Source organism: Brachyhypopomus gauderio, chromosome 6 (assembly GCF_052324685.1).
Source record: "Brachyhypopomus gauderio isolate BG-103 chromosome 6, BGAUD_0.2, whole genome shotgun sequence".
Taxonomy (NCBI): Eukaryota; Metazoa; Chordata; class Actinopteri; order Gymnotiformes; family Hypopomidae; genus Brachyhypopomus; species Brachyhypopomus gauderio.
This window is the reverse complement of record NC_135216.1, coordinates 7,831,146-7,858,248: the sequence shown is the minus strand read 5'-3', so window position 1 is coordinate 7,858,248 and position 27,103 is coordinate 7,831,146. Positions and strand designations below refer to the sequence as shown.

Below are 27,103 nucleotides of genomic sequence, written 5' to 3'. Positions count from 1 at the left end.
ACAACTCATAATCTACAGATCTGTGACGTTTTGTTGAAGTAATGTACTTGAACCCTTCATTCTCCCTAATTTGGGAGAGATTTCATTGCATTTCGAAGATGTCCTAAATGTTAGGTTTGTTGCAAAACCAATGACCATAAATGTTGCTTTACATGTTCTTTTGAATGCATTCATTTAAATGGATACAAGTAGGTGGAATGAGAGGTAAATTCTAATATAATTTAAATATACTATATTGAAACATTGTGAGCGCATTTGATATATTCAAATGTCTGTATGACAGTATAAAGACCACTGCCTGATGTGTTTATAAATTTAATACAATGAGAATAAATGACTATTTTGATATGTCTGTATACATGGAACATGTTCTGTGAGCCTTTTTAATGTTCACAGGCTAGAGAAGTGCTTCCCATGAAGCACACTATTCTTCTTGAGAGCCGTATGCATTTTAACCCTTATTGGAGGTGTTCCATGGACAGCAAATTCGCAGTTCCTTCACACATTGCTGCAACGAAGAAATTTATATTCACACCAGCTCCATCGTCCCATCTTCGAAATGTCATCGAGTTTAAATGCTCACGCCGTTCAGCAACAAATCTTAAACTTCCTCTTGTAGCGTATAGTGTGTCTCTGTAGGTTCACCAGATTGTAAAAGAAATTGAATGATCTCAGCTGCCAGCCTGAATTTCCACTGTTTTTGTCTCGTGTCACTACTCAACCACACACCCCTCCACCATTTGTTCTTAGAGATTTCCTTTCATGGCGTTCTCATCCTGTTGACGTCCTGCCGTAACATTTGTGCTGCTGACACTAGTGTCTTTACTTCCTGGCTTCTGCCCCATCAGATTTGTAAAAACAAGACAAACTGTTTTGTCAGATCGCAAACCTTCCTTCAGATTAACCTTCAAAGAACGAGAAGCAGCTTCATGCATTTTACGAAAGGTGAAGATAAATTAATTTTTCCTTTTGTTTCTTAGAAAAGCCATGCAAGCCATAACACTGCAAGGAAAATTATGGGGAGGGTACAATGTCTAATCAGCAAAATGCTATAATTAACAGACCTGGAAATATAGCCTCTTTACATTTTATGATTTCAAATCAGGACATATTTTTATGTTCCTTTGGAAGTCTTAAAATTAGTTAAAAAAATACAATCTCAAATGAACACCACATGACAAGTTATACTATGTCATTTGAACAAATACTAGGCCAAAATGCAGAAGCAGACTTAAGACTTCGGGAACAGTGCGCACAGATGAGACGAAAGTGGAGACGTTTAGCTGCACTGTACAGAACCACATTTGGCATAAACCAAACGGCATATTTGTACAAACGCCTCATAACTATCAAGCATGGTGGCTGAGGGGTTATGATTTGTGATTGGTTTTTTTCGGGCACAGAACCTGACCACGTTGCAGTCTTCAAGTCTACCAAGCCACCTCTATATACCAAAGTATTCTAGAGTCAAATGTGAGGCCAACTATCAAAGCTTCACTGAAACTGGGTCGTGCAACAGGACGACGAACCCAAGCACACCAGTATAGCTACAGAATAGCTGAAAAGGAAAATATTCAAGGTGTTCCAACAGTTAAAATGCTATGACATGACCTTACAAAAGCGTATGTATAAATGAATACCACAAACCTCAATAAACTGCAGCAACATTGTTAAGAAGACTGCCAAAATTCCTCCAGAATGATGTGAAAGACTGAGCCATGCAGAAAACAATTACTTCAACCGACTGTTGCTAGCTGGTTGGTTTTACAAGCCATTGATTAATGATGTACATGGTTTTTCACACGTGCCTTTTTTATTTTGCCTTCATTCTTGGTAAATGACATGGTGGAATATGTTCATCTATGGGTGTACTGACTACAGACCTGCCAAGGACCAGATTATTATGTCCCCATACATAAAAACCACAGCACTTTACATAGCTGTACATTTCCTACTACTGTATGTACTGTGTATTCCCTGCTTAACTCCATCTTTAAGACAGAATAGGGTCTGAAGACTTGAATGCTGGTCAAAGCATTTTACAAAACCCAGACCAAGAGACCTAGAAGAATCATCTTAGATACAAGAGCAATTTGTTTTGTGTTTTAATTATCAAATTTAGCATGTGCTTGTGCACTTGAAATACTGAAAAACACCTTGACAAATATGAAACATTACTAAAGGTGCATTATGTAGAGGTAAAAGAGAATTTGCAGTCTTTTCATTGCTGACTGTCAGTATTGTAAATTATAAGGTAACATTTACATTAGTGTTTCAACTGTAAATGCTAGTTGTGTTCTCAAATACAAAAAGGCTTTTAATTTGCCACCAGGAACATCAACTGTAGAAAACCCATTTTCAAAACAAAAGCTGTGGTGAGTGACCATGATTGCAACTGCTAAAATATTATAAAAAATGTAAAAAATAAAAAAAGGAGTTCTACACCATGCACCTTTAGTGTACAGTACTAATGTTAATTAAATACAGCATCACACAGTTAAACGTAGTGTATTTGTTTTTTGAAACAAGGAACAAAACACAGATTACTGTATGGGGTATACCTACTTCACATGTAGTGCCCTCAGACATGCCTTTGTGAAAAGCAATACTACACTTTAACAATTTTACATCTATCCACTTCATTTTGCAATCTAAATAAAGTACCTTAATCCAACACTGCAGTCGGTAACACAGCTAACAAAAAATAAATGAGCAAAATCACATTTGAAAATGTAAACGGTCTTTTACAAACACCATTAGTTATAACAGCCATTCTAAATCTCAAGATAAACAAAACTTGTTTTACAAGGGTAATAATATAGCATCAGTGAAACTTGAGAAGAATTTGAGGACCCCTGCAATTAAATATGTCTACAGCTTATTTCTTAAAACATTCTCACTAAACTTCACTATAACAGTCACTGTTGAAATGCGAGCTACTAAATGCTACTCTCCCATGCTGTCTCAGCACACACACACACACACGTCTTCTTTACCGTGTTTGTTCAACTAGAACAGAAATGGAAAGAGGACAATTAAATCTGGGTAAATGACATTAGACCAGAAAAAAAAAACTCAATCTTATTGGCATTTATAATTTAATTGTGGATCGTAAAGTTGTACCACATGAATTTTTTTTTACATGTAGTTTTAAAGGTTTAACCATACTCCACTCTGATGTTTCCACTGAATCATAACTCCCAGAGAAGGCTGCCTGGGTTTTAAAGGTTTAACCATACTCCACTCTGATGTTTCCACTGAATCATAACACCCAGAGAAGGCTGCCTGGGTTTTAAAGGTTTAACCATACTCCACTCTGATGTTTCCACTGAATCATAACTCCCAGAGAAGGCTGCCTGGGTTTTAAAGGTTTAACCATACTCCACTCTGATGTTTCCACTGAATCATAACTCCCAGAGAAGGCTGCCTGGGTTTTAAAGGTTTAACCATACTCCACTCTGATGTTTCCACTGAATCATTACTCCCAGAGAAGGCTGCCTGGGTTTTAAAGGTTTAACCATACTCCACTGTGTTTCCACTGAATCATAACTCCCAGAGAAGGCTGCCTGGGTTTTAAAGGTTTAACCATACTCCACTGTGTGTTTCCACTGAATCATAACTCCCAGAGAAGGCTGCCTGGGTTTTAAAGGTTTAACCATACTCCACTGTGTTTCCACTGAATCATAACTCCCAGAGAAGGCTGCCTGGGTTTTAAAGGTTTAACTATACTCCACTGTGTTTCCACTCCCAGCTGAGCTATTGGTGCAAGCACAGCCATTGGGTTGAGCAGCTATTCTACATGGACACACACACCATGGAAGCTGATTGGTGGTGACTGGGAAGTGATGAACTTACTGTAGGAGGAGATGTCGATCTCTTCTGGAAGCTCACTGATGTTCACCTCAAACCGGTCCTGAACATCGTTTAGGGTCCGGGCATCGTTTTCGTCAGACACAAATGTGATAGCCAAACCTTTCGTTCCAAACCTGCCTGCTCTGGCCACCTGGGTGGGTGGGTGTGTGTCATCAGCAAATCAGTGTGTTCAGAGAGAAAGGAGGACAAAATTAACTGCATCTGAACACACAAAACTACATTTGAAACACTATTAAATATCATACTACTAACCCTGTGAAGGTATGTGTCTGAGTCCTCTGGCATGTCGTAGTTGAAGGCGATGTTGACTCTCTCGATGTCCATTCCTCTACCGAACAAGTTAGTCGCCACGAGGATCCGTCTCTGGAAGTCCTTAAACTGCTGATAGCGAGCGAGCCTGGAGTCGTGTGTTGGTGGGGATGAGGAGATGGAACATTTAAGTCAACACAGAAGCCACCAAAATAATCCTCCCACGGGGAAAGAGGCAGTTGTGTGAAGGTGCGGGGTCCCACCTCTCCTCCTGCGGCATGGCTCTGTGGATGGCGATGGCAGGGAAGTTCTGCTCCACAAGGAGCTGAGCGAGAGCAATGCACCGCTGCACCGATTTGACAAAGATCACCACCTACACGCACACACACACACGCTAATGATCATCAGAGTAATGATAACAACCTTTTATGCAACACCTTTTTCAAACCCAAGGTTGCTTCATACCACAAAAGGTCTTACAACGAACCACCAAAAGGCAAACTACAAGTGGCATGATGACCCCAGAAAAAAACTTGGTACGGGGTAAAAAACGAGACAAACAAAAACCTGACCTTCTGCAAATCAACGAGAGACTGACTGAGTACCTGGTTGAATTCCAGCACGTCCAGCAAATCAAAGAGCTTCCTGTTCTTCTCGTTGTCCTTCAACTTGACGTAATACTGCTGCAGGCCATGCAGTGTGAGCTTGGTCTCATCGTCCACAAAGATCTCCATAGGCTACGGTCACCAGAGGCCGGGGGGGGGGGGGGGGGGGGGGGGGCAATGTGTCAGGGGACGGGGGGATGTAAAGATGGGAGTCAGGTGAGGGAGGAGTCAGGGGTTAAAGGTGGGCGGACATTACGGTGCAGCAGGGGAGGAGGATGGGGTATTTAAAAGGGGCAGGAGTTAGCGAGTTAGTGGAGGAGAGGGTTAACAATGTCAGCAAGGTGTTGAAAACCAAAGAGGCATGTGAAGCAGTGTGAGGCATGAAAAGCAGAAATGAGATGTTTGAGGGTTTCACAAAGGGGTGTAGAAATGGATATGAAACAGGAAGTGGGAAGGAGAGAGAAGGCATGGGGATTAGACACACCCTCCCCTCCCATCCCAAGCCTTAGGGTGCGCACACACACACACACACACCCCTCCCGTCCCAAGCCTTAGGGTGCCCAACACACACACACACACACACACACACTCCCCTCCCGTCCCAAGCCTTAGGGTGCACACACACACACACACACACTCCCCTCCCGTCCCAAGCCTTAGGGTGCACACACACACACACACACACACACACACACACACACACACACACACACACACACACACACACACACACACACACACACACACACACACACACACACACACACACACTCCCAGTCACAAGAACAAACACCCCAACATCCCAGTTCCTCTCAGATTGAACCAAAGACTAAGCCCACACCACTCTAGTTCTACACATTTCTAAGTGCATAATATTCTCTAGTACAAACCAAAATATTTTCATATTTGTAATGGGATTTACTAAGATCACCGGATTCAACTTCCATTAATTTATTAAATTAATAAACTGTAATTAAAATATTTAGCAAGGTGTCAATTAGTTTATCTTAAAAATTACATCTAACCGTCAAATACACCCACATGACAAAACATAACCTAAACTATACAGTGTGTGCCATTTAAACAAGCGAACAATGTTTGGATACCTGGCAATTGAACAGTAGTTTACCAGAGAACCTGATGTGGTAAGTCTGCTATATGAGTCTAGTGAACGTGTATACTTCCCACTGCCAGTAAGCAGTTAGAAACACTGTTCGCGTCATTGTTCAATGCTCATGGATGCACTTACCTGTAGGGAAGCTCACAGTCAAAAGTCACGTGTTACCAGTCCGCTCGCAGCCTGTCAGAAATGCTCAGTGTGGCCTGACAAGTGGCCAGTGTTTGTGCTTAAGGCCTCATCAGCGTCTGATATCCTCTCTACAGCCCGAGGGTACGTTCCTGGCCTGTTCCCCCACCCAAGTGCCTAGGTGTGGCGTGTGTGCGTATATGATTACATGCACTGGAGATGTTGGGTATACGAGTGCCCCTGACCACTGCGTATCGTGAAGTCTAAAGAAAGGTGCTTGTTCCTTCCTGGCTGTGAACGATAATAAACTGGGTATGATGTGTGGACTGCTCCACAGGCTATGGACGGGGACGGGGACGGGGACGGGGACGTCTCGCGCTCAGCCGGAAACCGCTGTCTTTGGTTCTTCGTGGTTACCTTCTGGGAGCTACTTCCTGATGTGTGCCTACGTCCGCGCGCCTCCTCTCTTCTCTCTCTCTCTTCTCTCTCTCTCCTCTCCTCCTCGTCAGCTTGCCCTTCCCGCTCCAGTCTTCCGCAACTTAAACCTCCCTCGCGCTACACTCTCGTCCTCACGCCCGCGTGCGGTCTCTCTTCCGCCTCCAACTACGCCTCCGACTTGAAAAAGGGCCGCGTACCCCCCCCCCCTTTCCTTTTTATTGCAGGTGCTTTTTTTTTGGACGGGGGGGGGTGGGGCACGACAGAACGCTCGTGTCTTCAGGGCGCCGATGTTCGACCGCGCCCGCTGGGTAGGGGCAGTGGGTCTCGGGGGTGTGGGAGGACGGTTTCCAGACTTGGCTGCGTGAGGGCGATTTAATTGTGCAGTCTTCTTTGTTTAAAAGGGAATTAACAGGAAGGCCCCTAGAGCTCTGTTTAACTCCATCGCCTTTGTTCGTTTCGGGCATATTTTACGGTTTACTTAATTAGCTCTGCTGCCCCCCCCCCCCCCCCCCCAGGAGGCTCCGCCCACTGCTCTCCGACCTGATGCAGCCCCCGGGGGCCCCCAGTAATGAAAGGATGTAAGGATTTGCAAGTGCTAAGCTTGAGGCTGACAGGGCTGCCGGCTTTGGAGGGGGCCGCCTTTAGCAAACGGACTCTAAAAGGGGGGGAACAATGGAAGATTGGAAGTGTTCCTGAATTTTTTTCTAGCTGTATTTCAGGTTTTGTCTAGGACTCTCATAAGCACTCTGCCTCTCTGAATGTGTGCGTGTGCGCCTCAATCGTACGGCAGCTTGCTTGAGCCCTTTTGTTTCTTTGATTACGTATTTTCTTCACACTCAAATACAAGCACCTGACTACCTAAACGTGAGCTGTGAAGGATACCATGAATACAGTTCTTTTCTGGCTTTCAGATGTAGTACAGTACGCTACTTGCTAATTTGTAGGTGCTGTGTCGTTCATGTGCGTAAACGGTGTGTGGCGGGAATTGTGCAGATTTAAGAGCCCAGTTGGACAGGAAAAAATTTTTTGATGGGGAATCTTATCCAAATATAGTGGATGGATGGCCTACTACCTGGGAGCTAATCTTCTAAAGTATGGATCTGAGGTCTTTACGTCCCTTTCAGCTAGCAGCCTTTTACACGCGCAGGACGAAGAGGTAATTTTGCTCTAGCAAATCAGACGGAAGGTGGCTGTGACCTTCAACCTCTTCCTAATGTGAGGCTGGGGTCTGCTGGTGGGGGGGGGTTAGTGGAAGGGGCGGATGCCGTGGTAGAGGGAGCATATGCGTAATTACATCTTGCATGAACTTTCGGCAGACGGGGCGGATTTCTTTGCTCAGGGTGGCACTGAACATCATGACCTGCTTCTCATGGGGGGTCATGCGAAAAATCTCCTGGACGTCACGGCGCATGTCTGAGGGGAGAAACGCGAAAGCACTAATTAAGGACGTCAAATGCAATCCCACTCGAGAGCTGCGGAAACACTTCGTGCTTCGTAGTGATCAGAGAAGAACAAGAGATCATATCAGTCACTTGAAACCAACGTCAGACTTGCTAAATGCATCCTTTCTGTAAGAAACTGTCAAAGCATCCCTAAAAGCCAATATAATTTCCATTCAAGCACATTGTAGCAGAGACCACAAACAGTAATTACAGTATATACAGCGATTATGACTCACTTTAAAATACACTATGAATGTGTGAAAAAGCTAACCCAGTTCTTGCTCAGGTCTCCAAGTATAGCTTGAGGTTTTCCATATTCACGATTACCCTCATTTATAATTAATAATTATAATTTGACAATGCATGTACTTGTCTGGTACAGAAAAGGATCATTAGATGACCTCTTAGTTGCATACCTGTGACCTTGACATCAGTAACAGCATATCTAAATATGGAAACACTGAATGCTAGCATTTAAATGAGTTTATTAGTTTTGGGGGTTTTTTTTTGCAATCTTTCCTATTTTCCTTCTACCCATTTTCCCTTGTTTTCTGTCTTTTCTTTTTCTTGAGAAATGCTCTTACCCAGTTGTTCAAGCATCTTGTCACACTCATCCAGGATGAAGTGCTTGATGTGACGCAGGTTGAGGCTCTTGTTGCGGGACAGCGCCAGGATCCGACCCGGGGTCCCCACCACCACGTGAGGGCTCTCTCTCTTCAACACCTCCTCGTCTTTCTTTATGGACAAACCTCCAAAAAACACCGCCACCTTGGGTAGATTCCGCACGAACACAAGAAGCACAAAACAGAGCACGATAAATAGAACTACCAGGCAAGAAGACGCAATGGCCTACTACATACTACTGGTGACTGGGCCCCCAAATCAGTATGCAGTATACAGTATGTAGTAGACTATTTTGAACAGAGCCAATGACTTGACAAGGGAGAGCGCCGGGTTTTTCTGCCTCTTTTCCATTATTGGGCTGAATGGTTCTGAGCATGGACACCAACCATTCCAACTGCATTCCTCTCGCTTACAGCACTCAGCACGTGCTCACAGCCACAGAACCCATGAGGTGGGATGGCGTAATGACAGAGATTCACTGATCGGTTCTAAACAGTGGCAAGCCGGTTGTTCTCTCTGGAGAGGCCTATGTTTAAGATGTGAATTTGGTCCCTGTGCTGTTTTGTCCATACAAAAAGAAGCACTACAGGCATTCTAAACAACTCCAAATTACCCATCTCGTCAAACAGTGAGTGGAGTTGTTTAGTGACATAATTACAACAGGAATCAGTCACCTACCCAAATGCTTCCTGGCTTGTGAAAAAAGAAAATGGAAGCACTCGCGGAAGTCACGACACAGCCTCAGAAACAGGCCCTACAGTGGAAAAGTGGCTTTTGGTGTTTTTACTAAACCAACAGCAACACACATCCGTTGTTGTTGTACCTTGACAGCAGGCATGTACTTGGAGAAGCGCTCATACTCTTTGCTGATCTGGAACGCTAACTCTCGAGTATGACACATTACCAGCACGGACACCTGGGCAGGACAAAATATTTATATAAATATTGATACAAAAATATATTGATATTAGTCTGTTTATAACAAATGCCTGGATCATACTTCATTCATCCATGAATAATTTAATGAACTTTACATAATGTTAACTGTAAAGTTGTCTGTGACATGTTTCTGAATTCATCTGATGACTAAAAGCAATTACCTGACCAGTCACTGGCTCCAGTTGCTGCAGCGTAGCCAACACAAAGACAGCCGTCTTCCCCATACCTGACTTGGCCTGACATAACACATCCATGCCCAAGATGGCCTGCGGAATGCACTCATGTTGAACTGGAATTATCGAGGAGGGAGAAAGTATTTGCTGCAATCAGGCACCATAGCATGAAACATTAACAAGGCAGTAATCATTTACTCAGACACACACACACAAATGAATAGACAGACAAACACTCATCGTTCTTCTCACCCTCCGACGGATGTTCAAAACCACAATCCACAATGGCTCTCAGGAGCTCGGGTTTTAAGAGGAAGTCCCTGAACCCTGAGGAGTGGATGGAGACGTAGGAGCCCTTTACCCCCTCCTTCCTCATGGACACAGCACTGGTGTCCCCAGCGAGGCCTCCATCCCCAACACCACCTGTCGCATCCACCTCATCCTCCTCGTAGTCCAACAGCTCGTTCTCCACGTCGTTTTCAGTCATTCTCTATAAAACAAGCATGAAGAACGGCAGCCTGTCCTTAGTGTGTGTACTGATGAATAACATATATATTAAATAACTGTCAGACCTTCATCTTGGAAGTTATGAGGAATTTAAACGCCTTCCAGAATACAGGACGACACTGACATTAGAGAGACAGGTTAACCCAAATAACACCCCACTGTCCAGGTAGTATGGTTATACGCTTATATCATCATTGACATTTTATTACAGTTAAAATGACTTCATATTCGACATTTTATGGCACTAGAGGACAATAGCGACACGTTAAAGACGATTACGCCCCCAACGGAACACTTCAGCAGCTAGTTAGCCTAGTTAGCCTAGCCTAGCTCAGTGATGTCTAATGTCTGATACGGTCATGCTAACGAGCGTTAGCTTGTCTGCTAGACCATTCGTAGGCACACGAAACGATTCACGAACGCCTTGCAGTACGACATAGTCAACTCGATAATCTTAGATTATGCTATTTTTTTATTTCAGAACAATTTCAGAACCACAGTTACCTCAAAATCTCCGAAACAATTCGTCAAATTCGCTTCGCCTACTTAGCGGTCCTGCTTTCGTCACTTGTTCGCGACAAATGTAAAAAGACCCCACCAGCAACGCTGGCCTCGGCGCTGCCCGACTACGTTTCCGACTGTTAAATCTTAAGTTTGTGCGTTTCTCGTTTACTTCTGCTGTTTTTTCTTACATATGCTTCAGTGTTAGTAAAAGTGTCTTGAGTAATTTCACACAGTAAGTGATTATAATTGCTTAAATGTGTTTACTGTTATCGTCGCAAACACGTGTTTGTATAGGTTCACTTAAAAGTTGCTTTTCAAATGAGCCAGCGGCCCATTGAACGTTTATTGTGTTAAATGTGACTGTTATGTATCGTAACTACTGTTTAATCATGAATTGTAGGTGCTGGAGCAATGTCGTGTTTCAAAGGAGACATAAACTTCTGTCCTGAATGTGGTAATATTCTCCCAGTCCCTGATATGAGAGACGTCGTGGTGTGTCCTAGATGCTCCTTCAACATCTCTGTACGCGGTGAGATTTCATTTTATGATTCATTTTCATTTTATATTTCATTTTCAACGCGTTTTTAGCCAATACAACGGAGAATACATTTGCAAAACGCATATCTGGTCTAGTGGCTCTGTGGAAAACACGGGCAGGTGTACAGAAGTCACTGCTAAAAATGAACTTATTTGTATGATGTGTATTGTCTGTCCAGAGTTTTTAGGACATGTTATCAAGTCAACAGTGATATTTAATCCTCTGGAACAGAGTTCGTCAACTGTGGAGAGTGAGGACTCTGAGCTAACAGGCCCTGTGGTAAAATACCTTTGCGGATTTTATTAAGTGTATAAGTAAATGTAAATGTTTAAGTATTTTAACATGAAAAATGGTTCTCGACAGGTGGACAGGAGGTGTTCACGATGCAATAAAGAAGGAATGGTTTACCACACCAGACAAATGAGGTCTGCAGATGAAGGCCAGACCGTGTTCTTCACCTGTACTCACTGCAGGTAATGATTCTTCTTAAGTTTTTTTTTCCTATTTTAAAATAATTTAATAAAAATGATTACTATGTTGAAGTTAAATGTGTGGTTCATTTGAAGTGAAGGACAACACAGATTTTTTATACAGAAACTAACAGACTTCTCATTCACTTTCTTTACATCAGATACCAAGAGAAGGAGGATTCGTAAGGGAAGGTGTTGCTGTTTGTTTGCTTTGGTCTTTGTGTCTGTTTTATTGCTCCTGTATTGTGGAGATTTAATGGAATTACATTATAGTGCACAGTGTGTCATGGCAGATCAATATCTGATGTATGTTGAAATACATCAGGCTTTTGAAGCGTTTTGAAGTCTTAAATGTAATAAAATGATATTGATAAACACAGTGTTATAATTTATTTCTTAGTATTTATGGTCAGATATGATTGATCAACTATTAATAGTACTTATCTACATTTATGTGAGGGTGCATTAATGGGGCAAATATAAAGACAGTGAAATTGTAATATTGCTTTTGTGCTCCTAGAAAAAAGATACAGATACCATCAAAATTGCAGCCAACAGCCAATATTTATAACCCAACATCTTTTATGGAATTGGTAGACGGTGGTATCAGGGTTGATGAGGTTGGTATCAACATGAAGATTTGAATATGAGTGGTGAGACATTAGTATGCTTTGGGATTGGTTGGATTATTTAAACAGAAAGATAACCACCTTAGCCTACCTCGTGTCCCGTGGGTTCATAGTGATATCTTTTTGTTTTTAATGAAGTCAATCTGGTTTTAAGAGTTTGATGCAACCACTATTTATGGCAACATTTTGTAGAAGGGAGCATGTCAATATGCACTAAACCTTCTGCACATTTGCACTTTTGGCATGTATCATGGTTATAAAATAATGTTTGAGATCGCCCTAAATAAGGAGCAAAAATAAGAGTTCTGACTATTACATATGCCTAGGTTTTCAGTAATCCCACCCAGTGACACTGAACCAATCAAACGCGCCGTTTTCGGGTCACATGACCAGTCCAAAATGGCTTTCTGTATGCTTGTGAAGCGGCACAATAGCGTCATGTAAATAAGGTGGAATATTGTTTATTTAATTTTTCTCAATAGTCACATAAGGTGAGACCGATTAACAAGCACGCAACTAACATCAGGGACAAGGCAACATTTCTTCGAGCTCGTAACGATGCACGCAGCAGTTTAATTTCAGCGAGCTAGCTTAGCATAAGTGCTTTAGGCAAGTTACAGTGGTGAGTTGGCTCAGTGTATCTGTGAATGTTTTAATGTGTCTTTAAGGGAGGTTACTCCTCTCATTATGTTCTCAAAAATATCATCACTGGACAGGTTTTTTTGGCGTGTGTGTGTAAATAACTGTTCTGTACATCACTACGTAGTTATACTACATAACTTTGAGACTAATTGTAATGTAATTGTCAGAGCTGGGGATATGAGCTCTGTTAAACTTCATCTTAAAACTGGAGTTCTGAATCGTAGTTCATGTGTTAAGTTCTTCTAGCTTTTTTTTGTAATGCCCTTTGCAGTGAAATCCTAGGAGTGTTTTCTTCTAAAAATGAAACTCAGAGTCCAGCTCCAGTGCAAGAACCTTCATGAATACCTCAGAGAGCTGAGTCCAGACATCCTCGACAGACTCTACAACCACCCGGCAACATGCTTGGCTGTTTACAGGTTCAATTACTCTAATTATATATATATACACACACAGATCACCGAATGTATTGCATTAACTACATTGAGGTGAGACAGGATGGTTTGCTCAGAAAGTAAACAGAATATTTTATGGAGTTAACAATTTCATTTGAGAATGCAGTAGTTGAAGCTTTTGAAAGCAAAACACTGAAGTACGCAGACTTGTTGTCAGAGGGGAGAGAACGTGGGTGGCAGGTGTACAGATGTTAATAAAGATGTTAAGGGAGTTGTAGCCAAGTCTCCCACATCATTATGGACTTGTGCAGTTCAGCCTTGGAGGCTGTAAATTGAGGGTGGCTGAAAGGGCTAGCCAGTGGTTGTGGTTAAGAAGAGCACAGACTAGTTGGGAAAATTCACCATAAAGGTGGAGTGTGTGAAGTTGTGTCATTGTGTATTGTCGTAGATCTGGATGGAACCGGTGGCACTGAATATGCATTAATGGTGCCATTAGAGAGAGGCCAGGAAAGGTCAGCAGTGTTGGGCATTTTTTGGTGATTTAATAGGTAAAGCCCATATGGAATTAGCTGTGCGTTTGGCCCTTAGTTGGTGTGGAGGCCACTGTAGCATTGTGATTGTGGCATAGTGCATAACACCCATATTAAACTGGTGGCTGTGAGCATGCATTAGTCACCAGGGGACCATTACGGGTTTATTCAGCAAAGCACTAATGAAGGGAGGTGCCTACCTCATGGCCCCTGGAAGACCTCCCCCCCCCCCCCCCCCCCCCCCCCCCCCCCCCATGTGAAGCTCTAATGGTTTGGCCTGGGATGTCTTACATTTTCATCATTTCCGATTTGTTATTCATTTTGGTTCCTTCTACCCGACAAAACATCAATGAAATGCACCAGAAGCTCCTCGGCCATGTGGGATGACCTTGTGACCTCGTGTTCGCTTCCTTCTCTGCTCAGGGAGCTTCCACCGCTGGCCAAGAATTATGTGATGCGGATGCTGTTCTTAGATCACCCTCTGCCACAGGCGGCGGTGGCGCTGTGGGTGAGAAAGGACTGCCAGAAGTAAGCTCACGTGGCGGATCACCTCCGATCCAACCGAACCTCACGCCGAACCTCTCCGTTTGTGCTGAGCCCCGACCTCTGGCTCTCTTCCAGGGAACACGAGCGGTGTGTGTCTGTGCTGACCGGCCTCAGGCTCTGGCACAACCAGCAGCTTCAGGGGGGCCTGCAGGGCATCGTGCTGAACCCTGTGTTCAAGGACAACCTGAGGACGGCACTGCTCGGCGGGTGAGGGGGCTGGGATATTGTTACTCTGACCTGGTAGTGGTTGGATATGTAGTGTAATACAACCTAATGTCGTTTGTTAAGTATGAAACAATTTCACGGTAGAAAAATGGTCTTGGTCTTGTAATATGTCTTGGTGTGAAGTAATAATTGGTATAACTCTAAGTTGGCTGTTACATAGATGTAGCGTTTGACAAAAGTGTACAAACCACTTAATATGGAGCTGTTTGGTTAAGGTTCTAGTGTCTACAGAGCTTCACCGATTTCATTAATGACCAGATCCTCGTTAGTAAAATCAGGTGCTTTACTGCACACCTGTACACCATAGACCCTCAATTGATTAGCCTTGCATGGTAACTCATTTGTACATTCCAATACCCTTCATCTTTCCTCGTCCTCTTCTTCCTCCCCTATTCGCTAAACAGCGGGAAAGCGTGGGCAGATGAGGGCAGCAGCCTCGGGCCTGACCGGCACGCTCGGGACGTGGACAGTCTGGACCGCTACGCCACAGAGCGCTGGGAGGTGATTCTTCACTTCATGGTGGGCTCTCCGTCTGCGGCCGTCAGCCAGGACCTGGCCCAGCTCCTGGTCCAGGCCGGCCTCATGAGAAGGTACCGGCGCTCAGCAGAAGGAAGGAGTGACGGACATGCTGCGTTATCTTATCCACACCGCCGGTGCTCCACAAGTTTGCAGACCACTCCTGTGATGTTGGTCCTTGTGGTTCTGTGTTCTCCTACCAGCGAACCCTCTAATGGTGATCGTCCGTATTGTGTTCCTCTCTCCTCCTCTCCCTCTCTCTCTCTCTCGCGCTCTCAGTGAGACTGGTGAAGCTCCATGTATTACTTCAGCTGGGTTTCAGTTCCTCCTGCTGGACACGGCCTCTCAGCTCTGGTACATCACCCTGCAGTACCTCAACACGGCGCAGGTCTGACCGGTTGAAATACTGCCTCTGTCAACACAGCAGTTCACACTGGGAAATGAAAAATGAAAGAAAAATGCAGTGCCTCCCAGCTTCTGAAGGCTGTTGGAGGGAAACTTTTGGTTTCTTTTGAGCACTTCTGAAAGTAACAGTCTCTCTCTCACACCCGCCATCCTTAATCTCCCAGTCTAGAGGGATGGACCTCGTAGAGATTCTCTCTTTCTTGTTCCAGCTGAGTTTCTCCACTCTTGGCAGAGTAAGTAGAGAACTATTTTTTAACTTTCTTTCTTTTTTGGTGTTATTCTTTATTTAGCACATTGTTAAGAATATTTTAGCTACGTACTATCACTGTCCTTGTTAAAGAAGCTAATTATCACTGCACCTGTAGTCACTGCTTAAGGTCCTAATTAGGTGAGAAAGTTGTCCGTTGTGCTGCCTGCTCCCGTCCTTGGTCCCAAAGGCAGTGTCTCGGAGGTCACCGGCGTTTCTTTATCTTGCCTTGCTACAGGACTATTCTGTTGAGGGCATGAGTGAGTCTTTGTTGACGTTTCTGCAGCACCTGCGAGAGTTCGGCCTGGTTTTCCAGAGAAAGGTGAGGGGAAAAAAGCCCTGGAAGCTCTTTCTGTTTTCTGAAATTCTGTGCAGGTCCTCACGCATTTGCACAGGAGGGCTGCAGTATGCAGGAATGTGTTCTGATCTAAAAGACGACGTACGAGCTGCTCCGCGCAGCGCTGAATCTCTTTGTTCCCGTCTATATGTGCACCTTCTTCCATTTGTGCAGAGGAAATCGAGAAGATATTACCCCACGAGGCTGGCCATCACTCTGGCCGCAGGCATCGCCTCCAACCCTTCGTCCTCCTCCTCCTCTTCCTCTGCATTAAATGGCGCATCGGGAACAACAGATTCCGGTTTCATTGTGGTTGAAACCAACTACCGTGTGTATGCTTACACAAGTACGTGTGACCCCTAAGAGCTCACCTTGAAAACACAACCCACAGCGTTGTGAAGCGTGTTAAAGTGCTCCTTTGGTTTCCCTCAGACTCCGAGCTGCAGATCGCCCTGGTTGCTCTGTTCAGCGAGATGCTGTATAGATTTCCTAATGTAGTTGTGGCCCAGGTCACCAGGGAGTCTGTGCAGCAGGCCATTGCTAATGGCATCACTGCCCAACAGGTACGAGACACTGCACTTACTTACACTCACACGGCTTTGTACAGGGCCTTGTCCTTTATTTGTCATTCACACATATCGTCTTTCTTGTTATTTTTGTGTCTTCTGTTCTTTCTGGGTGTTTTTCGCCGGGATTTTTAGATCATCCACTTCCTGAGGACCAGAGCGCATCCGGTCATGCTGAAGCAGGTACCTGCAGAAGCTTCCAGCACCCGCTACATCTCCCCTGCCCCGAGCAGATAAGCTCGCGTGCCTTTGCTTGCCTAGCACGATGCGACTGTGTATTTCTCACTGGTTTCGTCTTTGCCAGACCCCAGTGCTTCCTCCAACCATCACGGACCAGATCCGTCTCTGGGAGCTTGAGAGAGATCGTCTCCAGTTCACAGAGGGTATGAACGTCTCCGCCACACTCTTGGCCAGATTTGGTGTGACATCAAATTTACACAAGCTAAGAAGGTAGCTAGGTTGGCCATGCTAATGGCAGAAGCTGTGATAATGCACGAAAATGGACTAATGCAAATAATAATCACTACTTTTAAATAATAATAGTAACGTATGCTATTATTATAGTATATAAGTACTAAAATAGTAATATACTTCATTAGGTGAAGGAAGTTATGCATAGAAATGGGATAAGGGTGGACATCCTTCAATAAAATATTTGAATTCCTCAGTTCAGACATAATAGTAGAAATCATGTAAATGTGACACGTAATGAATGTTTTAAACAAATGGTGAAAATGAATACAGTGCGGTAACATGAGGCAGGTGCTTAAACCAGCAGAAATCACAGTGGACCCCACGACACAGGCTCTTGGGAGTAGTAAATTGATTAAAATAAGTTAGAATTCAGAGTTCATCGGGTTCGTGGTAATGCTACAGTGAACACGGCCACCCTAGTAGCACTAGGCCAGCTGCCACGAGGGACACGGTCTCCGCTCGGGACACAAACCTGCGTCCGCAGCATTTGAAATACACCGTCTGCTGTTCGGCTAGTTACCATGGAGACCTGGACGTGGAGGGAGCCTTCATTCAAGTTTGTGAGCAGGATACAGCTGTCAGTACATCGCATTTATGTTAACCGTAGCACGATCTGAAGATTTTCCCCCCCCCCCCTCAATGTTTCAGCCTTTAATAGCTCTAGTCATGTTCATTGTGGGGGTTTTTTGTGAACACACTCTTGGCTCACAGCAACGGCATCACCGTGTGCCGGTTTGATGCCTCGCGCCTGCGTTCGGATGACCCGGCGTCTTCCACACCTGTGTTTGCTGTGTCATCCATTATGGACCTGGTCATGCAAATTCTAATGGTTTGAGTTCTGCTTGACTAAAGGTGAAGATGGCGTTCTGATGTTCTCCCTGCTACACACCGTTCGTGTTGCTGCTTCTAACACACATCTGCCACGGCCGATAATTGATAATTACCTCACCCACATGTTTTTGAGTGGGGGAAAAACACTCTGGAAGCACCAAACATAAGGTCCTAATCTAGATAATGTCGGTGTGAAATCTGACATCTGGTATGTGTTCACAATTCACCCTGGTCCTCTGATTTTAACCATTGCAGTTGATTTTTTTTTTCATTTCACTTCATGTCTGTGTACCAATATGAGATGTGACGTTGCTAATGTCGGATTACCGATGCTGAAATGCCGGGATGTCTGATCATGTCAATGGGAAAATTGTTCTATCCCTACTTAAGACAATTACTGCAAGATTATTCGTTTAGTTACTAAAGAGGAAGACATGATGATGTATTTGCTCGTGTCATACAACGAGACCTCCGGGCACTTCGGATTTGCAGTAAAAGCTTTGCTGACATCTTCGTTGTATGGAGTGATTAAGTGATTGGTGGCGTCATGAATGGAGGACTGCATTCGTTCTCCTCGTGAAGTGGTGAATGCCACGCTGTGCGTCTGCGAGTCGTTTGGTCAGTCGTGAATTGAAGATGTGGTTGCGAGGGATTTTCTATGGGGCCCTTAAATAAAGACTGACTCACAAAAGCCTCCAAGTAGATTGAAGTCTCTGCTAGACTTCTTTTCTCTCTCTCTCTCTCTCTGCCGCGCTGAATGACGCTCTCTGACCTTTGAATGTCAATGGCACTTAGGCGTAGGTGAGCGGTAATGAGCGCTCTCGCTGATGGAGCGTTAATTGAAACACTGAGGTGGAATGCTGTTGAAAGCCCCTTCACTCTCCTCACCCTCCACTGGTCGCCTCCTCTCTTTCTTCGTTTGTTTCAGGGGTGCTCTACAACCAGTTCCTCTCGCAGGCTGATTTCGAGGTGCTGCGTGACCGAGCTCAGGTTGGAAACTACATTCACGCCTTTGTCACTCGCCACAGACCCTGACGATCCTTGTGGTTTGCGTGGGCCGTTCAAATTCTTCCCATGCATGCACAAGTCAGACCCATTCGTTCACTAATGATTGTGTAAGTGGACCGTGTGTGTGTGTATTGACCGTGTATCCTCTCTCTCTTTCTCTACAGGGCCTGGGGGTGCTGGTGTGGCAGAACGCACCTCACAGGGTCATGGTCGTCACTCCCCATGGACACAGTGAGGTGAAGAGGTTTTGGAAGAGACAAAAAAGTCACACATAGAGCGGAGAATGTTCTCTGTGGAGAGATCACCAGAGTTGACAGCAGGCACGGCGTCCGTCTCATAAGAGACGACCAAAATATTCTTCCTCAGGCTTCAGGAGGAAGTAAAATGCTGCGTAACACACTTTAATTTTCCAAGAGTGGGACTGTCATTAGGAAATGTGATCTCAAGAGTTGGGATTAAAAGTATATATTGCTTCATTATACATTGCTTCATTACCTTATTATTGTGTGTGTGTGTGTGTGTGTGTGTGTGTGTGTGTGTGTGTGTATTTGAAGACGATTTCAGGTAATTAACTGCAGTGTACTTAGTATAAGAAACTTCGGACTGAGGTCCTTCATCAGCTGTGCAAGCAAAGTGCTTCTGAATTAATAGAAGGAACCATTATATATAAGAAAGTAGATGTTTAAATCAGAACGTTAATTTTATGGGGTTCTAAAATGTCCAGTGGTGTAGATCAGTTATTTTTCTTTAAATTTCCTAATCTCTTTGCTGCCATAGCAACTACTGGCTATGCAAACAGATATGTCGTTAATACAATGTCCATTAGTATTAAAATGCATTGCCACTGGAAACAACGCATCCTTAATCCTGATGGTCTGAAAGTGTTCAACAAACCGATCGGCAAGACTTGGTTTCTCCAGTATAAAGTTACATTTCTTGCTATTAATGCTGTAGACAACTCACCCATTCATCCTTAAGCACCACAAGTAAGAGGTAGTCAAAGTTGTGGTGAAGTGTTTACTCAAGGTTTCCAGACAAACAGGACATTTCAGACTGGGGTTCACAAAATGCTTCTGAAGTTCTAGGAAGTGAAACCAGTTTATGTTGAAAACAGTAGCTGTTCACATAACCATGGGTTTCTAATGTTCCCAGAATGTAGATCCTTTCTAGACCACAAGTTTCCTGACTTCATTGCTGCCATAGCAACAACTTGCAAAGCCAACAGATACATCATTAATGTAATGTCCATTAGCATTAAAATGCTTTGCCATTTGGAAATGAAAAATCCTTAATTCTGATTAATTCTGTCAGATGTAAGCCTTTCTTTGCTTTCTCCAGTGTATAACAGATTACATCTCTTGCAAGACATACAATAACCAACTCCTGCAGTAATTCATGAGGATTAAAGGATGATAATTTATCATTTTCTGCTAGTTTTAATAGTTTTTACATTTAACACATTTGGAACAGTTGCAGTCCACAGTGCATTCAGTACAGTTCTACAGTATTATTTCATTGATCATGTATGGCACACTTGACAAAGATCACTTTGTTTTATCTCATCTGTAGAGGATTAGTGGAGATACCTTAAAAAGGCATACAGTCTATCATCCTGGAAGATTTTGAAATGTTTAAGTATAATATTAGCCACCATTGTATGTAGGGTTGCGAATGGGCACCAAAGGAATTTTTGTTGCTTTGTAGATTGTTCATAGGTCAGTGTACGAGCACAAGAAAGGCCATCATCTTCTGTAGGGCGTGCACTCACGTGATATTGACCACCTTTCATGAGGTCTGTTCTCATGGCAAATGTGTTTAAGCCTTAATATCTGTGAGCACAGGGTGGAGTTTGTGCAGGTATAGGAACGTGTGTAGGCCTTGAAAGTGTTGCATTGCAAATATTAGTCTTTTAAAAATAATACATGATGGTATTTAAACCAAAATTTTCAGACTACACTGAAATATACAAATAAAGGCAAAACTATATGTAAATTTCAGAGAATTCATAAATTTGGAGAAGTCATAAACACTTGGTGATTTTAAAAATCGCATATTGCTGTACCAAAGTGCGATCAACATATAATCAATCACTGGATATATTCATTAGAAAGTCTTGATACTTTCAGATCTATATTCATTAGAAAGTTGCTGCTGATGATGTTGCTGTTTAATAGTCTTCTATTCATCTATCTTTCTTGAAGAATAGCTCTTGGACAGGGCCAAAACAAGTACATTTAATTGGCTGTTTTGTGTGCGCATGGATGTGAGCGTTTTCCAAGCACTCTGTAAGTGAAGTGGGGACTTGAACCTGGAGGGAGGACCGTGTCCGACACCGTCAGGAGGAGGCAGGAGCCCGGGGGAGGAGAGGGATCCCGTCACGCGCACAGCAAGGTAGCAAACGTGTCACTTAACCATTCAGTCTGACTCGCTAGTTACTGAACTCCCGACAAGCCAAATGTCTTTAAGCCACGAAGCCGAAGTTTAACGCCCGGTTTGTATTTCGCTGCTGTCAGAAGCAGGCGGCTTGCTAGCTGGTTCGCTAATGTGTGCATCGTTCATGCACGAACGGTACTGTCAGCGCCCCGAATTGCAAGCTTAGCAGATGTTGCTGTGTAGACACACTCTGATTGAATTCAGACGACAAATACTTAATATTTAAGACGTTTTTTTAGATAACATTTTTTATTACGCATACTATTTCCCATGCAATACTGCAATCTGCAATCGAGCAATCTGCAATCGAGCAATCTGGTTCTTAAGGCCACGCATGGACCCGGGGAGGCTGCGTGAGAATCCCCCTGGTTCCGGAGAGCCCGAGGCCGTGGGCTGGAGAGGAGAGTGTCCCGGTGTGGAGCCGGAGGAGAGGGACGGGGCGCTGAAAGACAGGGGCGATGGTGGCGACGGCAGACAGGAGGACGGGCGCACGGAGAACAGGACCATGGACAAGGACACGACCGAAGACCACGACGAGGACGAACACTACGAGGAAGAGCTGGACCCCAGAATCCAGGTAGACGTAAACACATCTTTTTGGACGCTGCACTTGCCTTTGTATCGTTTTTGTTTGCTTATCCGGATTTTGCTCGTTCCGACTAAGACATAAGCGATTAACAACGACAACAAAAAACAACAAACGCCGTAAGGATCTGTTTATGATTGATTTCAAAGCGCGTTTTGGTTTTTTTTACTGCTATACACTGATGTATTTCCCTTCATCGTAATGTAGGAGGAACTGGAGCACTTGAACCAGGCCAGTGATGAGATAAACAAACTGGAGCTTCAGCTAGATGTGAGTTTTGTTTTGTATTTGACACCCTGAGGCCATCATTGGTGTGCTGGTTTGATTTTACGAGCATGCCGACGTGTACACGCTAGTGCTGTCGGTATTCCCCAGCGGGTGGATAGAAAACAAAATGGGCTTACTTCCTAACAGCTAACGGGCCATGTTTTCAGAGTATCCCTACACTGTAGTCCAGTTCTTTCAGTGATGATTTGCTTAAAAGAGATGGGGTTTATTGAAAACATTGATATCTGAATGGGTCTGTGATACTAAAAACGGCCTCGCCTTTAACTGGACCTAAAACCTGAGAACCCGGCCCCAGAGTCTTATTTTACGGTACCTATAAATAATTTCTCTGTGTAGGCCTGTTAGCATGTGCTTAATGATTCCCTGCACAAAGCTGGTCTTTGATTTGTACTGTATGTGCAGAATATGAATTTGACTTGTACAATATGTATTGGATTGCATGTCAAAATATAGTATGTAATGGATCACATGACACAGAAAACTATAAAGGGGACTTTATTTGACTATAAAGGGGACTAATATTTTTTATGACCACTGTTCAGTGGCATTTGGGGGATTTGTATATGTAGGCAGTGCTTCGCCACAAGGTCCCTGCTCATATCACTTTATTCATGAGAGAAAGTTACGCCAACACCTTGTGGTGGGGTTTTACGTGATGTCCGTTTGATGCCACCCAGCGGTCCCTCTGTTTTATTTTAGGAGGCCAGGTCCAGCTACCGGAGGATCCTCACAGACTCGGCTCGCAAGCTTAACGCCCAGGGCTCCCAGCTCGGTGCCTGCATCGAGAAAGCCAGGCCTTATTACGAAGCCCGTCGACTGGCTAAAGAGGTGGGTGAGAGAGGGAGGATCCAAGAGAGGTTGTCCTTCCCACAGCAAGGGGGAGTTTTTGTCCTTGATTTTGAAATAACTCAAATTGTGCACGTCATCCCACCACTCATGAATAGTAATAACGATCACTTGCCGTTGGCCGAAAATGACCCAAGAAATGTTCCTTGCTTCATGACCATTACGGGGTGGCAGGTGTGTTTCTTAATGTGATCGACCCCTTCATACACAAGATATGATCTGAAGATCACTTTTCATTTTGCAGCCAATCTCGGATGTGTAATTGCACTAGTGCAAAATGCTCAGAAGGGGCCATTGAGTGTAATTGAAAGCAATTGAGACAGAATTGGATTGTAAGGTTGACCTGGTCAGCCCTTCTTGCTAAGAACAATAAACACACTTTTGAAGGGATGGAGTGTGCTCCAGCCAAAGCTTGTGCCTATGATTACCAAAGCCTTTTAATTGTAAAGCTACAGTACAGGGATGTTCTCATCAAATTAACCTGCCTCAATCATCAGACACTCCTCAACAACTTGACATGATGCATCAAATTAGTCTTAGAACTAAAACCTGAAGGTGTCATGCTGAACACCTCTATGTAGCAAGAGAACTTCAGTCCAGAGAATAGTGTTAGGTGTTCCACATCTAGGCAAAGCTTGCTGGGATGGATGAGGCATGGCTTCACAAAAACAACACATTTGCGCTATCGAAAAGACGCCATCATCGTGACCATAAACCCTTGTGTAACCCTGTGTATCCAAGGGGGAGTTTTTAGTGCAATAAAAATTTATCTTCCTCTACGCCATGAGCTTGAGTCGGTCTCCATCAGCTGATGTCTTGTCCAAAACGAGCCTAGATGTCCTCGGTGCCCGTCACACCCAAGTTAGCCGTCTGAAGTCTGAGCTTGTGTTTTAAGTTCATTGATTGGTTGGGTCCTCTTCATCCTAGCACAGCACTTCCCTTCTGTGACAAGTCAGCCCTTTTTGATAATTAAATCTTTGTTGCATCCTCGCATTGCTGTATAATCAGGTGACAGCTCCAATGTCCTGAACTCTAATGCTTCTTCTTACTATTATTATTATTTTCAGTTATATAGTGCCTTTCTCAAACACAAGGATTCTTTACAGACTGAAGTCGGATCATCCGGATATCGCAGGGGTGACTGGGTTATGTTTGTGTGTGATGTATAAGTTTCAGAGGTCACATTCTGTCAGGCGTTATTCCCTCTCTGTTTTTCTCTGGCTGCTAGGAGAACTTCTCATCATTGAAAGGTCAATCTCATGTGCTTTCCGACAGATGTGCATACATTTTAAGAGCAGGGTGATTGATGGCTTTGTCTCTCCATCGTGATCGATTTGCTGTACCCGCAGGCCCAACAGGAGACCCAGAAGGCGGCTCTGCGCTACGAGCGGGCCGTCTCCATGCACACCGCTGCCAGGGAGATGGTGTACGTGGCGGAGCAGGGCCTCCTGGCTGACAGGAACACCCTGGACCCAACCTGGCAGGAGATGCTGAACCACGCCACATCCAAGGTACGACGGCGTGAACCCTGGACTGAACCGAGCTGTACCGGCGTGTAGGACACGAGGAGGAACATCTCTACTGGGCTTCAGTACACACATATCCATGTTGGCTTTCATCAAACACATAATTCCTTGTAGTTACATTTTCTGGTACATCAGCCCTTCCCAAACCATCTGGATCAGGTGATGTTTTTCTCTTTTTTTTATGTATATTGACTAACACGCACATCCAGACTTTACCCCAGCTGGGTTGCGCATTTTCTATAGACTTTAGTCTCTCTCCACTAAGCATTAGCCAGAGTATTCGCTACGTCGGTTTGCAGCACACAACAGATCAAAGGTGTTCTGACCCACCCGGCACGCTGTAAGAACCTTTCTTTATGTAAGCCTCATACCTACACGCTGGAAGTAAATCCTAAACCCAATTGGTCTATGTGACCTATTCATATGGCAGAACTTTATGGCTTATTAACAAAGGCACGCCGTTATTGTGCTGCAACTCCGGGTAATATACCCAGTCTTTTAGCAGTAAGTACTCTCATTACCTGGTTTGCATGGATTCTGACAAGCTCCTGCAGCTTTAAGGCTTCCTGTGCTGGGGTAATGAATACCTATTTACGCTTCATGACCAAGGTTAGGTATCATCAAGGCTGGGTATTATTTGGATTACATTTAAGTGCTAGTTGCCGTCGTGCTCTGTGAAATTGCTACAGTGTAGGAGCAGCGCATTTATAGCTTAAAGACACAACACGCACGGGGGGCCTCTTTCTGCACCCAGTTCTTTTATAACGTCGCCTTATTTAAACCATCGCCTGGTTAGCCTTCAGCAAACAAACATCAATTATTCTGCTGCATGGGAATTTTCATTTCTTTATTATTCATGAACACTGCGATAAGACAAAAGGGCACCTGCGCTTAAGGAGTAGTTTGGATTGCTCTGAAAGAAGGTTGCAGTCAGCAGCTGATTGGCCGACGTCTTTGGGCCGCCGGCAGGTGAACGAGGCGGAGGAGGAGAGGCTGAGGAGCGAGAGGGAGCACCAGCGGGTCACCCAGCTGTGCCAGGAGGCGGAGGCGCGCGTGCAGACCCTGCAGAAGACCCTCAAGCGCGTCATACTCAAATCCAAGCCCTACTTTGAACTGAAGGCCCAGTTCAACCACATCCTGGAGGTAGAGGATTCTCCTCACCCGGAGCCGATGGGCCGCGCTTTATAGTCCCCACCAGTTCTCTAAACCACAAAGGTTTAGTTTAACGGTGAATTATTAGTTTGACGTTGAAGCAGACGAATAAATAAGAACGTAACCCGATGATCTGTCAAAATAAATAAACGTTATATGTAAGACTTTGTTTATTGTTTAGCATTTCGTGTTATACTTTGAACAACAACGTGTGTGCGGTGTGTTTTGTTTCTTATTTCGATGTGGTCTTTTGCAGGAGCACAAGTCCAAGGTCGTCCTGCTGGAGGAGCGGGGTGGCGAAGGTCAAGACCCGCTACTCGGTCGCCTTGCGCAACCTCGAACAAATCAGCGAGCAGATCCACGCGCAGAGGGGGCGGGTCCGGGCCGCCAGGCAACGAAACAGAGCCCGCGGGGGGCGGAGCTCCCCGGTAGGGGCGGAGGCCGATGGCGTCGTACAAGCGGGGGCTTATGGCGGGGTGGGGGTCAGCCTGATGGATAATGATTGGGCGGATCAGGAGAAGACCAGGCAGTGGGTGGAGAAACACAGGGAGTCGGGCTGGGGCAGAGAGAGAGGGGCGAGAGGGCGGGATCGGACTCCATGTCGGTCATCAGCCTGCAGACCATCGCCTCGGACCTGGAGAAGTGTGACTCGGTGGAGCACCTGGGCGACCTGAGCGATGTTGGGAGTCTGATCGGTGAGGAGAGGGCCACAGGGAGCCTGTCGGGGAGAGGAGAGGCGAACGTGCCCAGGCAGGATAAAGAGGGAGACGGGGGGGCGTCGGGAGCAGACCGTCCGCAGAGAGACAGGGAGAGTTTTGTTAAGCAGCACCACCGTAGCGTCAGTTTATGAGTGGCGCCCGGTCACCGTGCCTGCAAGCTGCTCTACGCCTTGCCTGCAGCTTTTCACACCTCCCTCGCTGCTGGATTTAGGGGGCTGGGGGGGGTTCTGGGGGGGGGGGGGGGGGGGGGGGGGGGGGGGGGGGGGGGGTTTACCAGTCCAGACGCTTCCTCAGAACAGCTCGATTGCCTTGGCTGTCTTCCCCGCGGCCACGAATGGAAACGTAATAGTGGCGGGAGTGTAAGGGATGAGCGTGAAAACCTGCACGAGAAGGCCGCACCAAGCTGCCGCTAACACTGACAGACGTCATTTGTACTCCGTGATGGGGCAGAGAAACACGGTGCTGTAGGGAGAACGGAAACTTGCTCGGAGTTGTGAGATTAGGACTACACCTCGCTGTTGTGACACCCGCAGCGGAGCGGAGGGCGATCTGATACTCCTCTAAATATTAATGAACGACGATGAGGAAGAACGGGGG

At 44.9% G+C, this 27,103-nt stretch overlaps 4 protein-coding genes across 9 annotated transcripts; 3 read left to right on the top strand and 1 right to left on the bottom strand.

Moving 5' to 3' along the window:
* Window positions 1–302: 302 nt before the first annotated feature.
* Window positions 303–10,751, bottom strand: ddx39b (DEAD (Asp-Glu-Ala-Asp) box polypeptide 39B). 2 transcript variants are annotated; one of them, XM_077008436.1, is made up of 11 exons: window positions 10,601–10,751; window positions 9,842–10,079; window positions 9,578–9,705; window positions 9,301–9,393; window positions 8,438–8,621; window positions 7,706–7,824; window positions 4,728–4,859; window positions 4,386–4,495; window positions 4,126–4,270; window positions 3,856–4,003; window positions 303–3,009 (listed from the first exon to the last, which is right to left on the bottom strand). In XM_077008436.1, the coding sequence occupies exons 2-11, from the start codon at window positions 10,074–10,076 to the stop codon at window positions 2,993–2,995; spliced, it is 1,311 nt and encodes a 436-aa protein (XP_076864551.1). In that variant the 5' UTR covers window positions 10,077–10,079; window positions 10,601–10,751; the 3' UTR covers window positions 303–2,992. The 2 variants fall into 2 exon arrangements, with proteins under 2 accessions (XP_076864551.1, XP_076864552.1); XM_077008437.1 differs by lacking the exon at window positions 10,601–10,751 and having other exon boundaries at window positions 9,578–9,682; window positions 9,842–9,981.
* Window positions 10,486–11,983, top strand: polr1h (RNA polymerase I subunit H). 2 transcript variants are annotated; one of them, XM_077008439.1, is made up of 5 exons: window positions 10,486–10,752; window positions 11,001–11,129; window positions 11,317–11,417; window positions 11,502–11,611; window positions 11,770–11,983. In XM_077008439.1, exons 2-5 carry the CDS (start codon window positions 11,012–11,014, stop codon window positions 11,792–11,794), a joined length of 354 nt encoding a protein of 117 aa, XP_076864554.1. In that variant the 5' UTR covers window positions 10,486–10,752; window positions 11,001–11,011; the 3' UTR covers window positions 11,795–11,983. The 2 variants fall into 2 exon arrangements, with proteins under 2 accessions (XP_076864554.1, XP_076864553.1); XM_077008438.1 differs by having other exon boundaries at window positions 10,492–10,832.
* Window positions 11,984–12,589: 606 nt separating this feature from the next.
* On the top strand, window positions 12,590–19,437 carry gtf2h4 (general transcription factor IIH, polypeptide 4). Of its 4 annotated transcripts, none has more exons than XM_077008434.1 (14): window positions 12,590–12,686; window positions 13,151–13,295; window positions 14,225–14,329; window positions 14,423–14,554; window positions 14,977–15,162; window positions 15,368–15,476; window positions 15,658–15,726; window positions 15,979–16,062; window positions 16,252–16,423; window positions 16,510–16,640; window positions 16,779–16,826; window positions 16,948–17,026; window positions 18,877–18,938; window positions 19,121–19,437. In XM_077008434.1, exons 2-14 carry the CDS (start codon window positions 13,180–13,182, stop codon window positions 19,229–19,231), a joined length of 1,404 nt encoding a protein of 467 aa, XP_076864549.1. In that variant the 5' UTR covers window positions 12,590–12,686; window positions 13,151–13,179; the 3' UTR covers window positions 19,232–19,437. The 4 variants fall into 4 exon arrangements, with proteins under 4 accessions (XP_076864549.1, XP_076864545.1, XP_076864547.1 ...); XM_077008430.1 differs by having other exon boundaries at window positions 12,596–12,728; XM_077008432.1 differs by having other exon boundaries at window positions 12,619–12,846.
* A 1,724-nt stretch (window positions 19,438–21,161) lies between these two features.
* Window positions 21,162–26,712, top strand: sh3bp5lb (SH3-binding domain protein 5-like, b). Its single transcript, XM_077008435.1, is given in 9 exon segments — window positions 21,162–21,347; window positions 21,717–21,966; window positions 22,183–22,245; window positions 22,963–23,091; window positions 24,459–24,620; window positions 25,605–25,778; window positions 26,044–26,079; window positions 26,081–26,353; window positions 26,356–26,712. Coding segments are annotated over 8 exon segments (1,362 nt in total). The 5' UTR covers window positions 21,162–21,347; window positions 21,717–21,723; the 3' UTR covers window positions 26,638–26,712.
* Window positions 26,713–27,103: the final 391 nt, after the last annotated feature.